General features: G+C 38.6%; 1 protein-coding gene across 4 annotated transcripts in view; it reads left to right on the forward strand.

Moving 5' to 3' along the window:
- VAMP7 (vesicle associated membrane protein 7) overlaps positions 1-18,470 on the forward strand; it is a 58,113-nt gene that overhangs the window by 37,354 nt on the left and 2,289 nt on the right. For all 4 annotated transcript variants that reach the window (XM_055267780.2, XM_055267779.2, XM_055267778.2 and 1 more), the window contains one exon: positions 16,665-16,757. In XM_055267780.2, the coding sequence (XP_055123755.2) occupies positions 16,665-16,757 (93 nt within the window). The remainder of the gene's footprint in view (positions 1-16,664; positions 16,758-18,470) is intronic.

The following is an 18,470-nucleotide window of genomic DNA, read 5'->3' on the forward strand; positions in this document are numbered from 1 at the left end:
CTTATAATAGTATACTTCTATCTGTTTCTTCTTGGCCTTTATACTATTGTTGACATATTTTTATTTACACATGTATTAAAAACTTCAGAATACATTGTTAATGTTTTTGTTTAAAGAGTTGATTATCTTTTAAAGCGATTTAAATAATAAGGGAAGTCTTTTCTATTTACCCATGTAGCTACCATTTCAGTGCTCTTAATTCTTTTGTGTAGGCCGAGTTTCTATCTGATGTTATTTTCTTTCTGCCTGTATGCTTTAATTTAACATATAATCTTCCATTGTAGTTCAAGTGTGTAGGTCTACTGGAAATGAATTCTTTCAGGTTTGCTATGTCTGAGAAGTTTTTATTTCACTTCCTTTTTTCACTTAATTTTTTTTTCTTTTAATACTTGATGAACGGTGGTTCATCACTGTCTTTTACATTGTTTCTGACAAGAATTCTGCTGTCATTCTTACATACATAAAGTGTATTTCTTTTTCTTCTGGATGCTTTAAAGATTTTCTCTTTATCATTGGTTCTAAGAAATTTGATTATAATATATATGCCTTGGTATATATTTCTTTATGTTTCTTTGGCTTTGAGTTTGTTGTAGTTTTCATCAAATTATGAAAATGTTTAGCTCTTTCTAGGCTTCCAGTTACATCTGTATTAAGCCACTTGAAGCTGTCCCACAACTCACTGATGCTTTGTTCATTTTTAAGTCTTTTTTCCACTGTGTTTCATTTAGAATACTTTCTATTGCTATGTCTTCATGTTTACTTACCTTTTCTTCTGCAGTTTGCAATCTGCTGTTTCTGTCTTTGTGTATGCTTCATCTTTACAAGTTTGTTTTGGATCTTTTTATATCTTCCATGTGTCTCCTTAACATGTGCATACTTTCCTCTACCTTCTTGAGTATATGAAGTATATTTATAATTGAAGTGCTTATTCCACTTACATGTAATGCAAATTTTAATAGAGTTAGGTGTAGGTATCTTGCTCTTTGTTTTTTATTTGCCCCATCCCCATCCTCTTCTTTTTTTTATTTTGATTACTCAAGTACTTTTTAAATTGTTTTTTTTTTAACCATCTCTATTTGTTTTTTAACACCTCTATTGAGAAATAACTCACAGGCCATACAAATTGCCCATTTAATGGGTACACTTCAGTGGAATTTAGTATATTACATTATTAAAATTGTGGTAAAATATGTATAGCATAAAATTTTGCCATTTTAACCTTTTTAAAGTGCACAATTCAGTGGTGTTAATTACATCCACAATGTTGTGCATCCATCACTACTAGCTATTTCCAAAACTTTATCACCCCCTAACAAAAACTCTGTAACCATTAAGTAATAATAACTCCTCATTCCCCTTACTCTCAGCCCCTGGTAACTCTAATCTACTGTCTGTCTCTGTGAATTTGCCTATTCTAGATATGTCATACAAGTGGGATCATACAAAATTTGCCCTTTTGTGTCTAGCTTACTTCACTAAGCATAATAATTTATTGCTTAAAAAAATGCTAACAATCACCTGAGGCTTCAGTGAGTCTTAATCTTTTTGCTGGTGGACGGTCTCACCTTGATCTTGATGGCTACTGACTGATCGATCAGGCTGGTGGTTGCTGAAGGTTGTGGTGGCTGTGGCAATTTCTTAAAATAAGACAACAGTGAAGTTTACCACACTGATTGGCTCTTTCACAAAAGATTTCTCTGTAGCATGTGTTGCTGTTTGATAGCAATTTACTGGCAATAGAACTTCTTTCAAAATTGGAGCCAATCCTCTCAAACCCTGCTACTGCTTCATCAGCTGAGTTGATGTAATTTTCTAAATCTTTTGTTGTCATTTCAACAGTGTTCACAGCATCTTCACCAGGAATAGTTGCCATCTCAAGAAACCACTTTCCTTGCCCATGCATAAGAAGCAACTCCTCATTCATTAAAGCTTTATCAAGAAACTGCAGCAGTTCAGTCATGTCTTCAGGCTCCAGTTCTAACTCTAGTTCTCTTCTATTTCTAGCACATCTGCAGTTACTCACTCCACTGAAGTCTTGAACCCCTCAAAGTCATTTGTGAGGGTTGTAATCAGCTTCTTCCAAACATCTGTTAATGTTTATATTTTGACTTCCTCCCACAAATCATGAATGTTCTTAATGGCATCTAGAATGGTCAATCCTTTCTAGAAGGTCTTCAATTTACTTTGCCCAGATCCATCAGAGGAATCATTATCTATGGCAGCTATATTAAATGTTTTTCTTAAATAATAAGACTTGAAAGTTGAAATCACTCCTTGATTCATGGGCAGCAGAATGGATGTTGTATTAGCAGGTGTGAACCCCGAAAGTCTGAGACAGGTTTCAGTTGATTTAGAAAGTTTATTTTGCCAAAGTTGAGAGTGCGCACCCGTGACACAGCCTCAGGAGGTCCTGACAACATATGCCCAAGGTGGTCAAAGCCCAGTTTGGTTTTATACATTCTAGGGAGACATGAGACATCAGTCAACATATGCAAGATGAACATTGGTTCGGCCTGGAAAGGTGGAACAACTCGAAGCAAAGGCAGGAAGGCTCGAAGTGGGGAGGGGGCCTCCAGGTCTTAGATAGATAAGAGACAAATGGTTGTATTCTTTTGAGTTTCTGATGAGCCTCTCCAAAGGAGGCAATCAGATAGGCATTTATCTCAGTGAGCAGAGGGGTGACTGAATAGAATGGGAGGCAGGTTGGCCATAAGCAGTTCCCAGCTTGACTTTTCCCTTTAGCTTAGTGATTTGGGGGCCCCAAGATTTATTTTCCTTTCACACAGGCATGAAAACAACATTTATCTCCTCATAAGTCTCCATCAGAGCTCTTGAGTGACTAGGTTCATTGTCAAAGAGCAGTAATACTTTGAAAGGAATCTTTTCTTTTTGAGCAGCGGATCTCCACAGATCTTCTGTACACCATCCTGTAAACAGATGTGCTATCTTCCAGGTTTGTTGTTCCATTTCAAGAGCACAGGCAGAGTATATTTAGCATAATTCTTAAGGGCCCTAGATTTTCAGAATGGTAAATTACCATTGGCTTCAACTTAAAGTCATCAGCTGCATCGGTCCCTAATAAGAGTCAGCTTATCCTTTGAAGCTTTGAAGCCAGGCATTGGCTTCTCTCTGTGAAAGTCCTAGATGGCATCTTCTTCCAAAAGAAGGGTGTTTTGTTTACATTGAAAAATCTGTTGTTTAGTATAGCCACCTTTATCAATGATCTTAGCTAGGTCTCCTGGGTAACTTACTGTGGCTTCTCTCTCAGCACTTGCTGCTTCACCTTGTACTTTTATGTTATAGAGATGGCTTCTTTCCTTAAACCTCATGAACCAACTTCTGCTAGCTTTAAACTTTTCTTCTGCACCTTCCTCGCCTCTCTCAGCCTTCATAGAGTTGAAGAGTTAGGGCCTTGCTCTGGATTAGGCTTTGGACTAAGGAAATGTTATAGCTGGTTTAATCTTCTATCCAGACCTGTAAAACAGTCTCCATATCAGCAGTAAGGCTGTTTTGCTTTCTTATTTGTGTGTTCACTGGAGTAGCTCTCCTGATTTCCTTCAAGAACTGTTCTTTGCATTCACAATTTGGTTAACCGTTTGTCACAGGACACCTAGCTTTAGGCCCATCTCAGCTTTCGACATGCCTTACTCACTAAGCTTAATTATTTTTATCTTTTGATTTAAAGCAAGGGATGTGTGACTTTTCCTTTCACTTGAATACATAGATGCCATTGTAAGGTTATTAATTGGCCAAATTTCAATACTGTGTCTCGGCAAATAGGGAGGCCTGAGAGGGAGAGAGATAAGAGAATAGCTGGTCAGTGGAACAGTTAGGACATACAACATTTATCCGTTAGCTCCATCATCTTATATAGGCACAGTGTATGGCACCCGAAAACAATCACAATAGTAACATCAAAGGTCACAGATCGTCATAACAGATAGAATGAAAATAATGAAAAGTTTGAAATGTTATAAGAATTACCAAAACACAGACATGAAGTGACCACATGCTGTTAGAAAAATGGTGCTGCTGCATGTTCTCACTCATAAGTGGGAGTTGAACAATGAGAACACATGGACACAGTGAGCGGAACATCACACACTGGGGCCTGTCGGGGAGTGGTGGCTAGGGGAGGGATAGCATTAGGAGAAATACCTAATGTAGATAATGAGTTGATGGGTACAACAAACCACCATGTCACGTGTATACCTGTGTAAGAAACCTGCACGTTCTGCATGTGTATCCTAGAACTTAAAGTGTAATAATAATAATAATAAAAAGAAACAAAAAGTGCAGGCCAAGCAGAAAAACAAACAAACAAAAAAACCAAAAAAAAAAAAACCAGAAAAATGGTGCTGCTAGTCTCATCATGGGGTTTCCACAGACCTTCGATTTGCCAAAAAAAAAACAAAAAAAAACCCAGCATCCATGAAGTGCGATAATGTGAAGTACAATAAAAGGAGATATGCCTATAATTCTTTCTGTTGTTGTTTATTGTTTTCTGCAGTTCTGTTTCAGTGTACGATTTTGTTTGCTTCAAACTGAAGAAGTTCTTTTATTGTTTCTTGTAATGTTGATCTACTGATGAGAGATTCTCTAAGCTTTTGTCTGAAAATCTGTTTCATCATTTTTTTAAAGAATATTTTCTTTGCATATGGTTTTTTAGTTTTTCACAATGGCAGTTTTTTGTTTTTTAATTTCAGTGCTTTAAAAATGCCATTCCATTTTTCTTTGGTTTTCATATGTTCTCGAAGAGATTGTCATCTCTCTTAGTCTTGCTTGAAAAATAATGATTCTTAGCCCACCTTTGGCTGTTTTTATTGTTGTTGTTGTTGTTGTTTGTTTTGTTTTTTTAAGACAGAGTCTCTCTCTGTCACCCAGGCTGGAGTGTAGTGGCACGATCACAGCTTACTGTTGCCTCCACCTCCCAGGTTCAAGTGATCCTCCTGCCTTGCCTCAGCCTCCCAAGTAGGACCACAGGCATGCGCCATCACACTTAGCTAATTTTTTAAATTTTTCTTAGAGACAGGGGTCTCCCTGTGTTGCTCTGGCTGGTCTCAAATGCCCAGGCTCAAGTGATCCTCCCACCTTGGCTTCCCAAAGTGCTGGAAATACAGGCATGAGCCACCACACCTGGCCCCCTTTGGCTGGTTTTAAGAGTGTCTTTTTATATTTGGTTTTCAACTTTTTATATATGGTTATTAGCTTTCTGTGGCTGCTATCACAAATTATCACAAACTTGGTGGTTTAAAACAACAAAAATTTATTTTCTCCCACTACTGGATTTCAGAAGTTCAAAATCAGTTTAACTGGGCTGAGATTAAGGTGTTAGCAGGGCTACACTCCTTCCAGAGGCTCTAGGAGAGCATCCGTTCCATGCCTCTTCCAGCTTCAGGTGGCTGCCAGTATTTCTTGGCTTGTGACTGTATCATTGTAGTCTCTGCCTCCATGTTCACATCACCTTCTCCTTTGCATGTGTGTCAAGCCTCCATCTACTTTCCTCCTCTAGAGACATTTGTGATGTCATTTAGGGATCATATGGATAATCCGGGATACTCTCTTCATCTCAAGATTCTTGACATAATCACATCTGTAAAGACCCCTTTTCCAGATAATATCACATATGTCACATTCACAGGGATTAGGACACAGGCATATCTTAGGGCAACATCTAACAATTGTTCTTTATAGGTGAACTTGTTTTAAACAGTTGGTTTGTCAGTGTTCAGATGTTGACCTGAGGGTGGTGGAGGAATCTCCATTACAACCTGTTGAATCACACAACTATGTTCAGAGTTGTTAGTTTCATTCCTCACTGCTTTTTCTCATCTACATCATCCTTCTCTTTCTTGAATTATTTATTGTGAATTAGTCTTTGTTTGTAGTATATCCTCACACATTTTCTTCATATGAGTTTGTGGATGATAATCCCTTCAAGAAAAAAAGTGTTATTTTGGTCTCATATTTGAACAATGTTGTGACTGGTGTAGAATTCTAGGGTTAAGGTCATTTTCTCTCAAAATTCCCTGAATATTGCTGCATTTCAGTGCATGAAGAGTTTAGGTGTCTGAGAAGTTCAACAACTATACAGTTTACACGTTTTTTATTTGGGCCAAGTTTGAGGACTGCAACCCAGGAGCATAGATTCAAGTTGCTCTGAATATATGTTCTAATTTGCAGCAGTTACAAGTAGGTTTTTACAGGAAAAAAAGGAGAGGCAGTATCTAATTTGTTTACCAAGAATTTACATTAAAATAGCATAAGCTATTGATTGGCTATACATTGTCCTTTGTATCACAGATTCCAGGAACATGAAGATAATGGTTGAGGCAGCTAGTCAGCAACAAAATGCCTTTAAGCAGTTGCCCCCCTGGGCATTGTGTTGGGAGTGTGACTGAAGTCTCCGTACTCATGTCTTCTGGGTCTGATAAATTTTATATACCTCACATAGCTCAGGCTGCTCTGAGCTGTTTTTCTTTTCTCATTTCCCCCTTTTGATCAAAATTTTTCTCTTCTGAAAGCATTGATGATCAGCATTTTAGATGTAAGTTTATCCCATGTCACTGGGGAGGCTTATTCCCAGATATTCTTGTCCCATGTTGGATGGAAAGAGGTAAAAAAGGTACTATGGCTTACAGAACTTAGTGAGGTTTCAAGGCCAAATTGATTGGCAACACAGAGGGGCAGAGCAACAGGATCTCAGTCAAGCCATCCACTCACGCTGGAGCCATGGCATGAACAACTATACAGTTTACTCAAGTCCACCCTCACTTAATGACACCAACTGCAAGTTTGGGGATTCCCCAAACCACCCTCAGATTTGATAGTTCATTGGAAGGATTTATAATACTCTGTGAACACTATTATACTCACAGTTATGGTTTATTACAGGCAAATTATACATAGTAAGACCAGCCAAGGGAAAAAAAGTGCACAGGGTGGAGTTTGGGAAGATACCAGATGTAGAGCTTCTGTTGTCCTCTTCCCATGGAGTCAGGACACGTTGCTCTCTTGGCATCAATGTGTGACAAAATGTACACAGCATTGCCTAACAGGGAAGCTTACCCAAGCCTTAGTGTTCAGAGTTTTTATTGGGGTTTCATTATCTAGGCATTGTTGACTGACTGCCCTCTGGCTTTATCTCAATCTCCAGCTCCACTTGGTGTGATCCAAAGCCTCCTAAATCACATAGTTATTTTTTCTGGAGTGTCTTTTCCCCACCCTAAATCACATTGTTACTATGTAGATTGCAATCTATTAGAAAAATAAATCAAGGCTGTGCATGGTAGCTCATACCTATAATCCTAATACTTATACTTTGGGAGGCCAAAGCTGAAAGATCTCTAAAATCCAGAAGTTCAAGACCAGCCTGGGCAACAAAGTGAGACCTTATCTCTACAAAACCAAAAAAAAAAAAATAGCTGTGATTGGGTGCACCTGTAGTCCTAGCTACTTGGGAGGCTGAAGATGGAGAATTGCTTGAACCCAGGAATTCAGAGCTGCAGAGAGCTATGATCACACCACTGCACTCCAGGCTGGGTTACAGAGGGGTGACCTCCATCTCAAAAAAAAAAAAAAGAAAAGAAATTTTTTCTTTTAATTCTTTTTTCTTTATTTTTAATTTTTTTAATAAATATATATATTTTTTATTATACTTTAAGTTCTAGGGTACATGTGCACAATGTGCAGGTTTGTTACATATGTAAACATGTGTCATGTTGGTGTGCTGCACCCATTAACTCGTCATTTACATTAGGTATTTCTCCTAATGCTATCCCTCCTGCCTCCCACCACCCCACAACAGGCCCCAGTGTGAGATGTTCCCCTTCCTGTGTCCAGGTGTTCTCATTGTTCAGTTCCCACCTATGAGTGAGAACATGCAGTGTTTGGTTTTTTGTCCTTGCGATAGTTTGCTCAGAATGATGGTTTCCACCTTCATCCATGTCCCTACAAAGGACATGAACTCATCCTTCTTTATGGCTGCATAGTATTCCATGGTGTATATGTGCCACATTTTCTTAATCCAGTCTATCATTGATGGACATTTGGGTTGGTTCCAAGTCTTTGCTATTGTGAATAGTGCCACAATAAACATGTGTCTATGTGTCTTGATAGCAGCATGATTTATAGTCCTTTGGGTATATACCCAGTAATGGGATGGCTGGGTCAAATGGTATTTCTAGTTCTAGATCCCTGAGGAATCGCCACACTGTCTTTCACAGTGGCTGAACTAGTTTACAGTCCGACCAACAGTGTAAAAGTGTTCCTGTTTCTCCACATCCTCTCCATCACCTGTTGTTTCCTGACTTTTTAATGATGGCCATTCTAACTGGTGTGAGATGGTATCTCATTGTGGTTTTGATTTGCATTTCTCTGATGGCCAGTGATGATGAGCATTTTTTCATGTGTCTGTTGGCTGCATAAATGTCTTCTTTTGAGAAATGTCTGTTCATATCCTTCGCCCACTTGTTGATGGGGTTGTTTGGTTTTTTCTTGTAAATTTGTTTGAGTTCTTTGTAGATTCTGGATGTTAGCCCTTTGTCAGATGAGTAGACTGCAAAAATTTTCTCCCATTCTGTAGGTTGCCTGTTCACTCTGATGGTGGTTTCTTTTGCTGTGCAGAAGCTCTTTAGTTTAATTAGATCCCATTGGTCAATTTTGGCTTTTGTTGCCATTGCTTTTGGTGTTTTAGACATGAAGTCCTTGCCCATGCCTATGTCCTGAATGGTATTACCTAGGTTTTCTTCTAGGGTTTTTATGGTTTTAGGTCTAACATGTAAGTCTTTAATCTGTCTTGAATTAATTTTTGTATAAGGTGTAAGGAAGGGATCCAGTTTCAGCTTTCTACATATGGCTAGCCAGTTTTCCCAGCACCATTTATTAAATAGGGAATCCTTGCCCCATTTCTTGTTTTTGTCAGGTTTGTCAAAGATGACATGGTTGTAGATGTGTGGTATTATTTCGGAGGCCTCTGTTCTGTTCCCTTGGTCTATATCTCTGTTTTGGTACCAGTACCATGCTGTTTTAGTACCATTACCATGCTGTTTTGGTTACTGTAGCCTTGTAGTATAGTTTGAAGTCAGGTAGCATGATGCCTCCAGCTTTGTTCTTTTGGCTTAGGATTGACTTGGCAATGCAGGCTCTTTTTTGGCTCCACATGAACTTTAAAGTAGTTTTTTCCAGTTCTGTGAAGAAAGTCATTGGTAGCTTGATGGGGATGGCATTGAATCTGTAAATTACCTTGGGCAGTATGGCCATTTTCATGATATTGATTCTTCCTATCCATGAGCATGGAATGTTCTTCCATTTGTTTGTGTCCTCTTTTATTTCGTTGAACAGTAGTTTGTAGTTCTCCTTAAAGAGGTCCTTCACATCCCTTGTAAGTTGTATTCCTAGGTATTTTATTCTCTTTGAAGCAATTGTGAGTGGGAGTTCACTCATGATTTTGGCTCTCTGTTTGTCTGTTATTGGTGTATAAGAATGCTTGTGATTTTTGCACATTGATTTTGTATCCTGAGACTTTGCTGGAGTTGCTTATCAGCTTAAGGAGATTTGGGGCTTAGGCGATGGGGTTTTCTAGATATACAATCATGTCATCCGCAAACAGGGACAATTTGATTTCCTCTTTTCATAACTGAATACGCTTTATTTCTTTCTCTTGCCTGATTACCCTGGCCAGAACTTCCAACACTATGTTGAATAGGAGTGGTGAGAGAGGGCATCCCTATCTTGTGCCAGTTTTCAAAGGGAATGCTTCCAGTTTTTGCCCATTCAGTATGATATTGGCTGTGGGTTTGTCATAAATAGCTCTTATTATTTTTAGATAGGTCCCATCAATACCTAATTTATTGAGAGTTTTTAGCATGAAGGGCTGTTCAGTTTTGTCAAAGGCCTTTTCTGCATCTGTTGAGATAATGTGGTTTTTGTCTTTGATTCTTTTTATATGCTGGATTACGTTTATTGATTTTCGTATGTTGAACCAGCCTTGCATCCCAGGGATGAAGCCCGCTTGATCATGGTGGATAAGCTTTTTGATGTGCTGCTGGATTCGATTTGCCAGTATTTTATTGAGGATTTTTGCATGAATGTTCATCAGGGATATTGGTCTAAAATTCTCTTTTTGTGTTGTGTCTCTGCCAGGCTTTGGTATCCGGATGATGCTGGCCTCATAAAATGAGTTAGGGAGGATTCCCTCTTTTTCTATTGATTGGAATAGTTTCAGAAGGAATGGTACCAGCTCCTCCTTGTACCTCTGGTAGAATTCGGCTGTGAATCCATCTGGTCCTGGACTTTTTTTGGTTGGTAGGCTATTAATTATTGCCTCAATTTCAGAGCCTGTTATTGGTCTATTCAGAGATTCAGCTTCTTCCTGGTTTAGTCTTGGGAGGGTTTATGTGTCCAGGAATTTATCCATTTCTTCTAGATTTTCTAGTTTATTTGCATAGAGGTGTTTATAGTATTCTCTGATGGTAGTTTGTATTTCTGTGGGATTGGTGGTGATACCCCCTTTTATCATTTCTTATTGCATCTATTTGATTGTTCTCTCTTTTCTTCTTTATCAGTCTTGCTAGAGGTCTATCAATTTTGTTGATCTTTTCAAAAAACCAGCTCCTGGGTTCATTGATTTCTTGAAGGGTTTTTTGTGTCTCTATTTCCTTCAGTTCTGCTCTGATCTTAGTTATTTCTTGCCTTCTGCTAGCTTTTGAATGTGTTTGCTCTTACTTCTCTAGTTCCTTTAATTGTGATGTTAGGGTGTCAATTTTAGATCTTTTCTGCTTTCTCTTGTGGGCATCTAGTGCTATAAATTTCCCTCTACACACTGCTTTAAATGTGTCCCAGAGATTCTGGTATGTTGTGTCTTTGTTCTCGTTGGTTTCAAAGAACATCTTTATTTCTGCCTTCATTTTGTTATGTACCCAGTAGTCATTCAGGAGCAGGTTGTTCAGCTTCCATGTAGCTGAGCGGTTTTGAGTGAGTTTCTTAATCTTGAGTTCTCATTTGATTGCACTGTGGTCTATGAGACAGTTTGTTATAATTTCTGTTCTTTTACATTTGCTGAAGAGTGCTTTACTTCCAACTATCTGGTCAATTTTGGAATAAGTGTGATGTGCCGAGAAGAATGTATATTGTGTTGATTTGGCCTGGAGAGTTCTGTGGATGTCTGTTAGGTCTGCTTGGTGCAGAGCTGAGTTCAATTCCTGGATATCCTTGTTAACTTTCTGTCTCATTGATCTGTCTAATGTTGACAGTGGGGTGTTAAAGTCTCCCATTATTATTGTGTGGGAGTCTAAGTCTCTTTGTAGGTCTCCAAGGACTTGCTTTGTGATTCTGGGTGCTCCTATATTGGGTGCATATATATTTAGGATAGTTAGCTCTTCTTGTTGAATTGATCCCTTTACCATTATGTAATGGCCTTCTTTGTCTCTTTTGATTTTTGTTGGTTTAAAGTCTGTTTTATCAGAGACTAGGATTGCAACCCCTGCCTTTTTTTGTTTTCCATTTGCTTGGTAGATCTTCCTCCATCCCTTTATTTTGAGCCTATGTGCGCCTCTGCACGTGAGATGGGTTTGCTGAATACAGCACACTGGTGGGTCTTTACTCTTTATCCAGTTTGCCAGTCTGTGTCTTTTAATTGGAGCATTTAGCCCATTTACATTTAAGGTTAATATTGTTATGTGTGAATTTGATCCTGTCCTTATGATGTAGCTGGTTATTTTGCTCATTAGTTGATGCAGTTTCTTCCTAGCCTCGATGGTCTTTACAATTTGGCATGTTTTTGCAGTGGCTGGTACTGTTTGTTCCTTTCCATGTTTAGTGCTTCCTTCAGGAGCTCTTGTAAGGCAGGCCTGGTGGTGACAAAATCTCTCAGCATTTGCTTGTCTGTAAAGGATTTTATTTTTCCTTCACTTATGAAGCTTAGTTTGGCTGGATATGAAATTCTGGGTTGAAAGTTCTTTTCATTAAGAATGTTGGATATTGGCCCCCACTCTCTTCTGGCTTGTAGAGTTTCTGCTGAGAGATCAGCTGTTAGTCTGATGGGCTTGCCTTTGTGGGTAACCCGACCTTTCTCTCTGGCTGCCCTTAACATTTTTTCCTTCACTTCAACTTTGGTGAATCTGACAATTATGTGTCTTGGAGTTCCTCTTCTCGAGGAGTATCTTTGTGGCATTCTCTGTATTTCCTGAATTTGAATGTTGGCCTGCCTTGCTAGGTTGGGGAAGTCCTCCTGGATAATATCCTGCAGTGTTTTCCTACTTGGTTCCATTCTCCCTGTCACTTTCAGGTACACCAATCAAACGTAGATTTGGTCTTTTCACATAGTCCCATATTTCTTGGAGGCTTTGTTCATTTCTTTTTATTCTTTTTTCTCTAAACTTCTGTTCTCGCTTCATTTCATTCATTTGAACTTCAATCTCTGATACCCTTTTTTCCAGTTGATCGAATCGGCTACTGAAGTTTGTGCATTTGTCACGTAGTTCTCGTGCCATGGTTTTCAGCTCCATCAGGTCCTTTAAGGACTTCTCTACATTGGTTATTCTAGTTAGCCATTCATCTAATCTTTTTTCAAGGTTCTTAGCTTCTTTGTGCTGGGTTCGAACTTCCTCCTTTAGCTCGGAGAAGTTTGATCGTCTGAAGCCTTCTTTTCTCAACTCGTCAAAGTCATTCTCTGTCTACCTTTGTTCTGTTGCTGGTGAGGAGCTGCGTTCCTTTGGAGGAGGAGAGGCGCTCTGATTTTTAGAATTTTCAGTTTTTCTGCTGTTTTTTCCCTATCTTTGTAGTTTTATCTACCTTTGGTCTTTGATGATGGTGACGTACAGGTGGGGTTTTTATGTAGATGTCCTTTCTGTTCGTTAGTTTTCCTTCTAACAGACAGGACCCTCAGCTGCAGGTCTGTTGGAGTTTGCCAGAGGGCCACTCCAGACCCTGTTTGCCTAGGTATCAGCAGCAGAGGCTGCAGAACAGTGAATATTGCTGAACAGCAAATGTTGCTGTCTGATCATTCCTCTGGAGGTTTTGTCTCAGAGGGGTACCCGGCCATGTGAGGTGTCAGTCTGCCCCTACTGGGGGGTACCTCCCAGATAGCTACTCAGGTGTCAGGGACCCACTTGAGGAGGCAGTCTGTGTGTTCTCAGATCTCAAACTCTGTGCTGGGAGAACCACTACTCTCTTCAAAGCTGTCAGACAGGGACATTTAAGTCTGCAGAGGTTACTGCTGTCTTTTGTTTGTCTGTGCCCTGCCCCCAGAGGTGGAGTCTATAGAGGCAGGCAGGCCTCCTTGAGCTGTGGGGGGCTCCACCCAGTTCGAGCTTCCTGGCCACTTTACCTACTCAAGCCTCAGCAATGGCGGGCGCCCCTCCCCCAGCCTCGCTGCCACCTTGCAGTTCGATCTCAGACTGCTGTGCTAGCAATGAGCGAGGCTCTGTGGGTGTGGGACCCTCCGAGCCAGGCGCGGGATATAATCTCCTGGTGTGCCATTTACTAAGACCGTTGGAAAAGCACAGTATTAGGGTGGGAGTGATGCAATTTTCCAGGTGCCATCTGTCACAGCTTACCTTGCTAGGAAAGGGAATTCCCTGACCCCTTACGCTTCCCAAGCGAGGCGATGCCTCACCCTGCTTTGGCTCACGCTCAGTGGGCTGCACCCACTGTCCTGCACCCACTGTCTGACAAGCCCCAGTGAGATGAACCCGGTATCTCAGTTGGAAATGCAGAAATCACCGGTCTTCTGCGTCACTCACGCTGGGAGCTGTAGACTGGAGCTGTTCCTATTTGGCCATCTTGGAACAGGAATCAAAGGAAATTTTTTAAAAATCCCATTTGTGATAGCATCAAAAAGAGTACAAGAGTTAGGAATAAATTTAACCAAGGATGTAATAATGTGCACACTGAAAATTATAAAACATTGATAAAAGAAATTGAAGAAGACACAAATCAATGGAAAGATACCTTATGTTTATGGATTGGAAGAATCAATATTATTAAAATGTTCATACTGCCTGAAGCAATACACAGATTCAACACAATCCCTATTGAAATTCCAATGGCATTTTTCACAGAATAGAAAAAAAAATTCTAAAATGTGGGTGAAACTAGAAGACATTATATTAAGTGAAATATGCTAGACACAGATAGATAAATACTGTATGATTTCACTTATATATGGAATCTAAAAAAAATGTTCAGTTCATAAAAGCAGAGAGTAAAACAGTGGTTGCCAGGGGGTGGGAGACATGGAGAGATGTTGGTCAAAGTGTATGAACTTACAGTTATAAGATGAATAAGTTCTGGATACCAGACATACAGCATGGCAACTATAGTTAATAATAATGTATTGAATATTTGAAATATGCTATAAGAATAGATCTTAAGCATTCTCACCACATACCCAAAAAAGTAACTATGTGAGGTGATGGATATTTTACTTAGCTTGATTATGGTAATAATTTCACAATGTATACATATATCAGAATATCACATTGTATACCTTGAATATATACCATTTTTATTTGCCAATTATACTTTAAGGCAGAAAAAAATAAAATTAGAGTTGAAACAAAAGCTCGGAGGTTACTAAATGTTACTAAACATTTGCCTTTTTTCAATATTCTTGCCACATGATGGGTAGGTCCTTTTAGTCTGAAGATTCAAGTCTTTCTTATTTGGGGGATATTTTCTTCAGTTAGTCCCTTGATTATTGATCCTTCTCTTTTGGCTGTATTCTCTCCTGTGACTGCTAATAGGTGCGTAAATCAGTACCAGGCACATAATAAGCACATGTTAAATATCTGTTGATCGTATAAATTGATCCTGGATTTGCTTGATCAGTTTTCCATGTATCTTACATCTTCTTTCATAATTTACAACCTAGACATTTTGCTGTTTTCAGAGCAAATTTTTTGAATTGTTACTGCAGAAGCTGCTTTTGCTCATTTATGTTCTGCTTTTAAAAAATTATGCCATTTTATTAAAATATAGTTTTTGGAATGTTGTCTTATGTTATCTAATTTTTTATGTCCTCTCATGACTTTGTTTAAAATTAGTGCAATTATGTCTTGTATCTGAGGATACTTATTAGAAATTGTTTTATTACTATTATTCTATCTTTTTTCCCATATTAACTTTGTTCCATTAAGGACTGTTTGCCCCCATTGCTGTTTTTGTCTCCTCACTTTAACTGCTGTTTCTTCTCAAAAGTTCTAGTCAATGCATATATTCTATTCAACATATATATTTAGCTCTAGATGTAATCAGTTTTGGTCTGTGCCTCCAGGTGGCATCCTGTGCACTCTTCATCAAGCGAAACCCAAAGACTGGTGCCCCTGTCAGTTGTTCTACTGCAGAGACTTTGTGGAGTATGTGGTTGGAGATGAATCTATGGTTAAGGGAGTGGATTTTTTAAAACCAATATGTTGAAGTATAATATACATAAGTGCATCAACTGTAAGCATACAACCTGTTGTGTTTTCACAAAGTGAACATACCATGTAGAACCAATACCCAAATTAAGAACTAGAGCACGAACAGTACCCCAGAAGCTCCCTTCTGCCTTAATTTAGTCACTACTCCTCTCCAAAGGTGGCCGCTGTCCTGATTTCTCCGCATAGATTAATAAAACATAGCAGGGGCCGAGAGTGGTGGCACACACCTATAGTCCCAGCTGCTCAGGAGGCTGAGGTGGGAGGATCGTTTGAGCCCAGGAGGTCAAAGCTGCAGTGAGTCGTAATTGTGCCACTGCACTCCAGCTTGGGTGACAGAGCAAGACTGTGTCTCAAAATAAATAATAAAATATACCAGGTATTTTATGTCAAGTTTCTATTGCTCAAAATGATGTATGTGAGATTCATCTGTGGTAAATTGTATAAATGTAGTAGTAGATTGTGAATTGTCATTACTGTATTGTATTCCATGTTATGACTCTCCTATAATTTATTTATGCATTGTACAGTTGATGGGCATTTGGGTGGTTTCCAGTTTAAGGTATGAAAAGTAGTGCTGTCCAAAACGTTTTTCTATATGTCTTTTAGTGAATTTGTGCATACATCTGTTGGGTACATACCCAGAGTGGAATTGCTGGATTATTAGGGAGTTTTGTTGGTTGGTTGTTTGCCTTTTTGTTTTAAACTCCTTGTGTCCTGGTCTGAATTGTTCAGTAGATACTGAGAAATTGATGATGCAAAAGAAAATGGATAGCAGAAGGAATGAAGTTCTATGGGTTTTGGCCCTCACAAAAGTAAATACATATCTTCCTACAGAAATCAAACAGGTTTTTATGGCTCAAAGCCCCAGAATTATACTGGGCAGAATAGGCGAATGTGCTTGCAGTCAGCTGGTGTTAAAAGAGCCTTTCTTATTGGAAGTATAGAGAGGAAAATGCTTTTCCACTAGCGGGAAGAACCAATTCTGGTGCTCAACATCATGTGCATTGCTGCAGTGGAGAAGAAAAAAGAGGGAAACCTTTTCATTGGGCTGATACTGCTTATGATAGGCCTGGCAGAGTCTTGCTTTTGGCAACTAGTGAGTATGAATGGCCGGTCTCTACTTGTAAAGAGAGATCATTGGACTTAAACAGAATTAATGGAAGTAAAATGTTCGCAGGTTGTTACTGCAAATCATTCATGTAGTCAGTGCCAGGGGTTAAACAATTCTCGCCTCTTTTCTAGTCTGTCACCTTCAAAACTACCAGCAGAAATCTTGCTCGAGCCATGTGTATGAAGAACCTCAAGCTCACTATTATCATCATCATCGTATCAATTGTAAGTTTTTGTCCTTTTAGTGTATGGCTTTATTTTTCAATCTCTAAGAAATTAGGTACTAGAATTATTTCTCAGTGATTAACACTCTGAAATGGGCTACATATGTCTTTTAATAGTGAAACACATGACCAGGCAGTGGCTTTCCTATGAAGTCACTATGAAATATCTCTACTTAAACCCCTCCTTCCTATTGAGAATTATTATATATATGAAGAGACATATAAAACTGACCTCACAGAAATGTAGTTATTTTAAATAAAGACATTTCTGTTTATATGTAATGGGTTTATTGTTTTTATTTTTAATTATGTATTTTTAAAGTTTTAATTTCTAATATGGCAAATGCTGATAATTATAATCCCCCTTAAACAAGAACTCTTTGGAGTCCTCAGTAATTTTTGAGGGTGTAAAGAGGTCCTAAACCACAACTTTAAAAACTATTGCTAACTGGTGGGGGGTGCTTTACCCTGTTCATGGTCAGATAAAGTTGCCTTTCCTCCCCATCCTCCAGTCATGTCCAGAAGCCCAAAGTTACCTCCAAGCAGATAACTCTGACCCTGCTTCCCCTCTACCACAGCTTGAGGGTCCTCTGCCTTAGACAGCTGAATTTATCTAAAAGAGAAGAGCAGTCATAGATCTGTAGATTTTATACTGGAAGTAATTGTTATGGCCTTGAATGGTTCCTTGCTCAGGTTTCTCTTCCTAATATCACATTTTAGGCTCCTGAGCTTAGCTTCTTACTTATTATTTGGTCTGGGAGTTTAGGTTGATTTGTGCAGCTGAATTATTGTTAAATTCAGAATATATTTACTGATTACTTATTACATGCAGAGCACAGCTCTAAATGCAATATCAATCTTTGCCAAAAGCTGTTGTCACCTAACGAGATGTACTTCAGCTTGAAAAATCCTTATATTACAGCTGTGACAAATAGTCAACTTTACATCAAGTTGGTAAACTTTACATTTGTGGCATGTGTATGTGTGAGTATGTGTGTGTATGTGTGAATATGATGTCAGAAGTTCAACCTATTCATTAATAAACAGAATCTGCTGTAATCTGCCCCCAACCCTGGCAATATTTATAGTTCCCTACAAGGCAAAATGCTTTGCTCACTTTTGGAGCAAAGGGCATGCAGTTCATAAATGCATCCTTTTCCAAGCTTGCAAGTAATGAAATCAGTCACTTAAAGATCTCAAAAAGTTGTAATTTAAAGCAAAATAAAGCCAGGCATAGTGGCTTATGCCTGAAATCCCAGCACTTTAGGAAGCTGAGGCAGGAGGATCGCTTGAGGCCAAGAGTTTAAAGCCAGCCTGATCAACATAGTGACACCCTATCTCTACAATAAAATAAAATAAAAAATAAAATATAAAATAAAATATAAAATAAAATAAAATAAAAAATAAAAAAATAAAATAGTGACTAATGCAGTGAACCTAATGTTTAAAATCTATTTTTTGTGATACAATAATGTGAACAAGTAGTGACTATTTTATAATATAATTTAAAATTATAATCTAGAATTAAAAAGCAAACACATCTGTAATAGCACCAGTATTTTTGCAGTGTTACTTACATCATCTGCTTTTCTTTGTTTTGGTCATCGTAATTATTGTGTCATTATGCACTGAACAGTTCATAGCAGTGTTCTTGCTCATAAGTGATATAGATGAAAGCCTTCTACTCAGGCTTTTAAAATATATTCTTATATTA

This window comes from Symphalangus syndactylus, chromosome X (genome assembly GCF_028878055.3).
Source record: "Symphalangus syndactylus isolate Jambi chromosome X, NHGRI_mSymSyn1-v2.1_pri, whole genome shotgun sequence".
Taxonomy (NCBI): Eukaryota; Metazoa; Chordata; class Mammalia; order Primates; family Hylobatidae; genus Symphalangus; species Symphalangus syndactylus.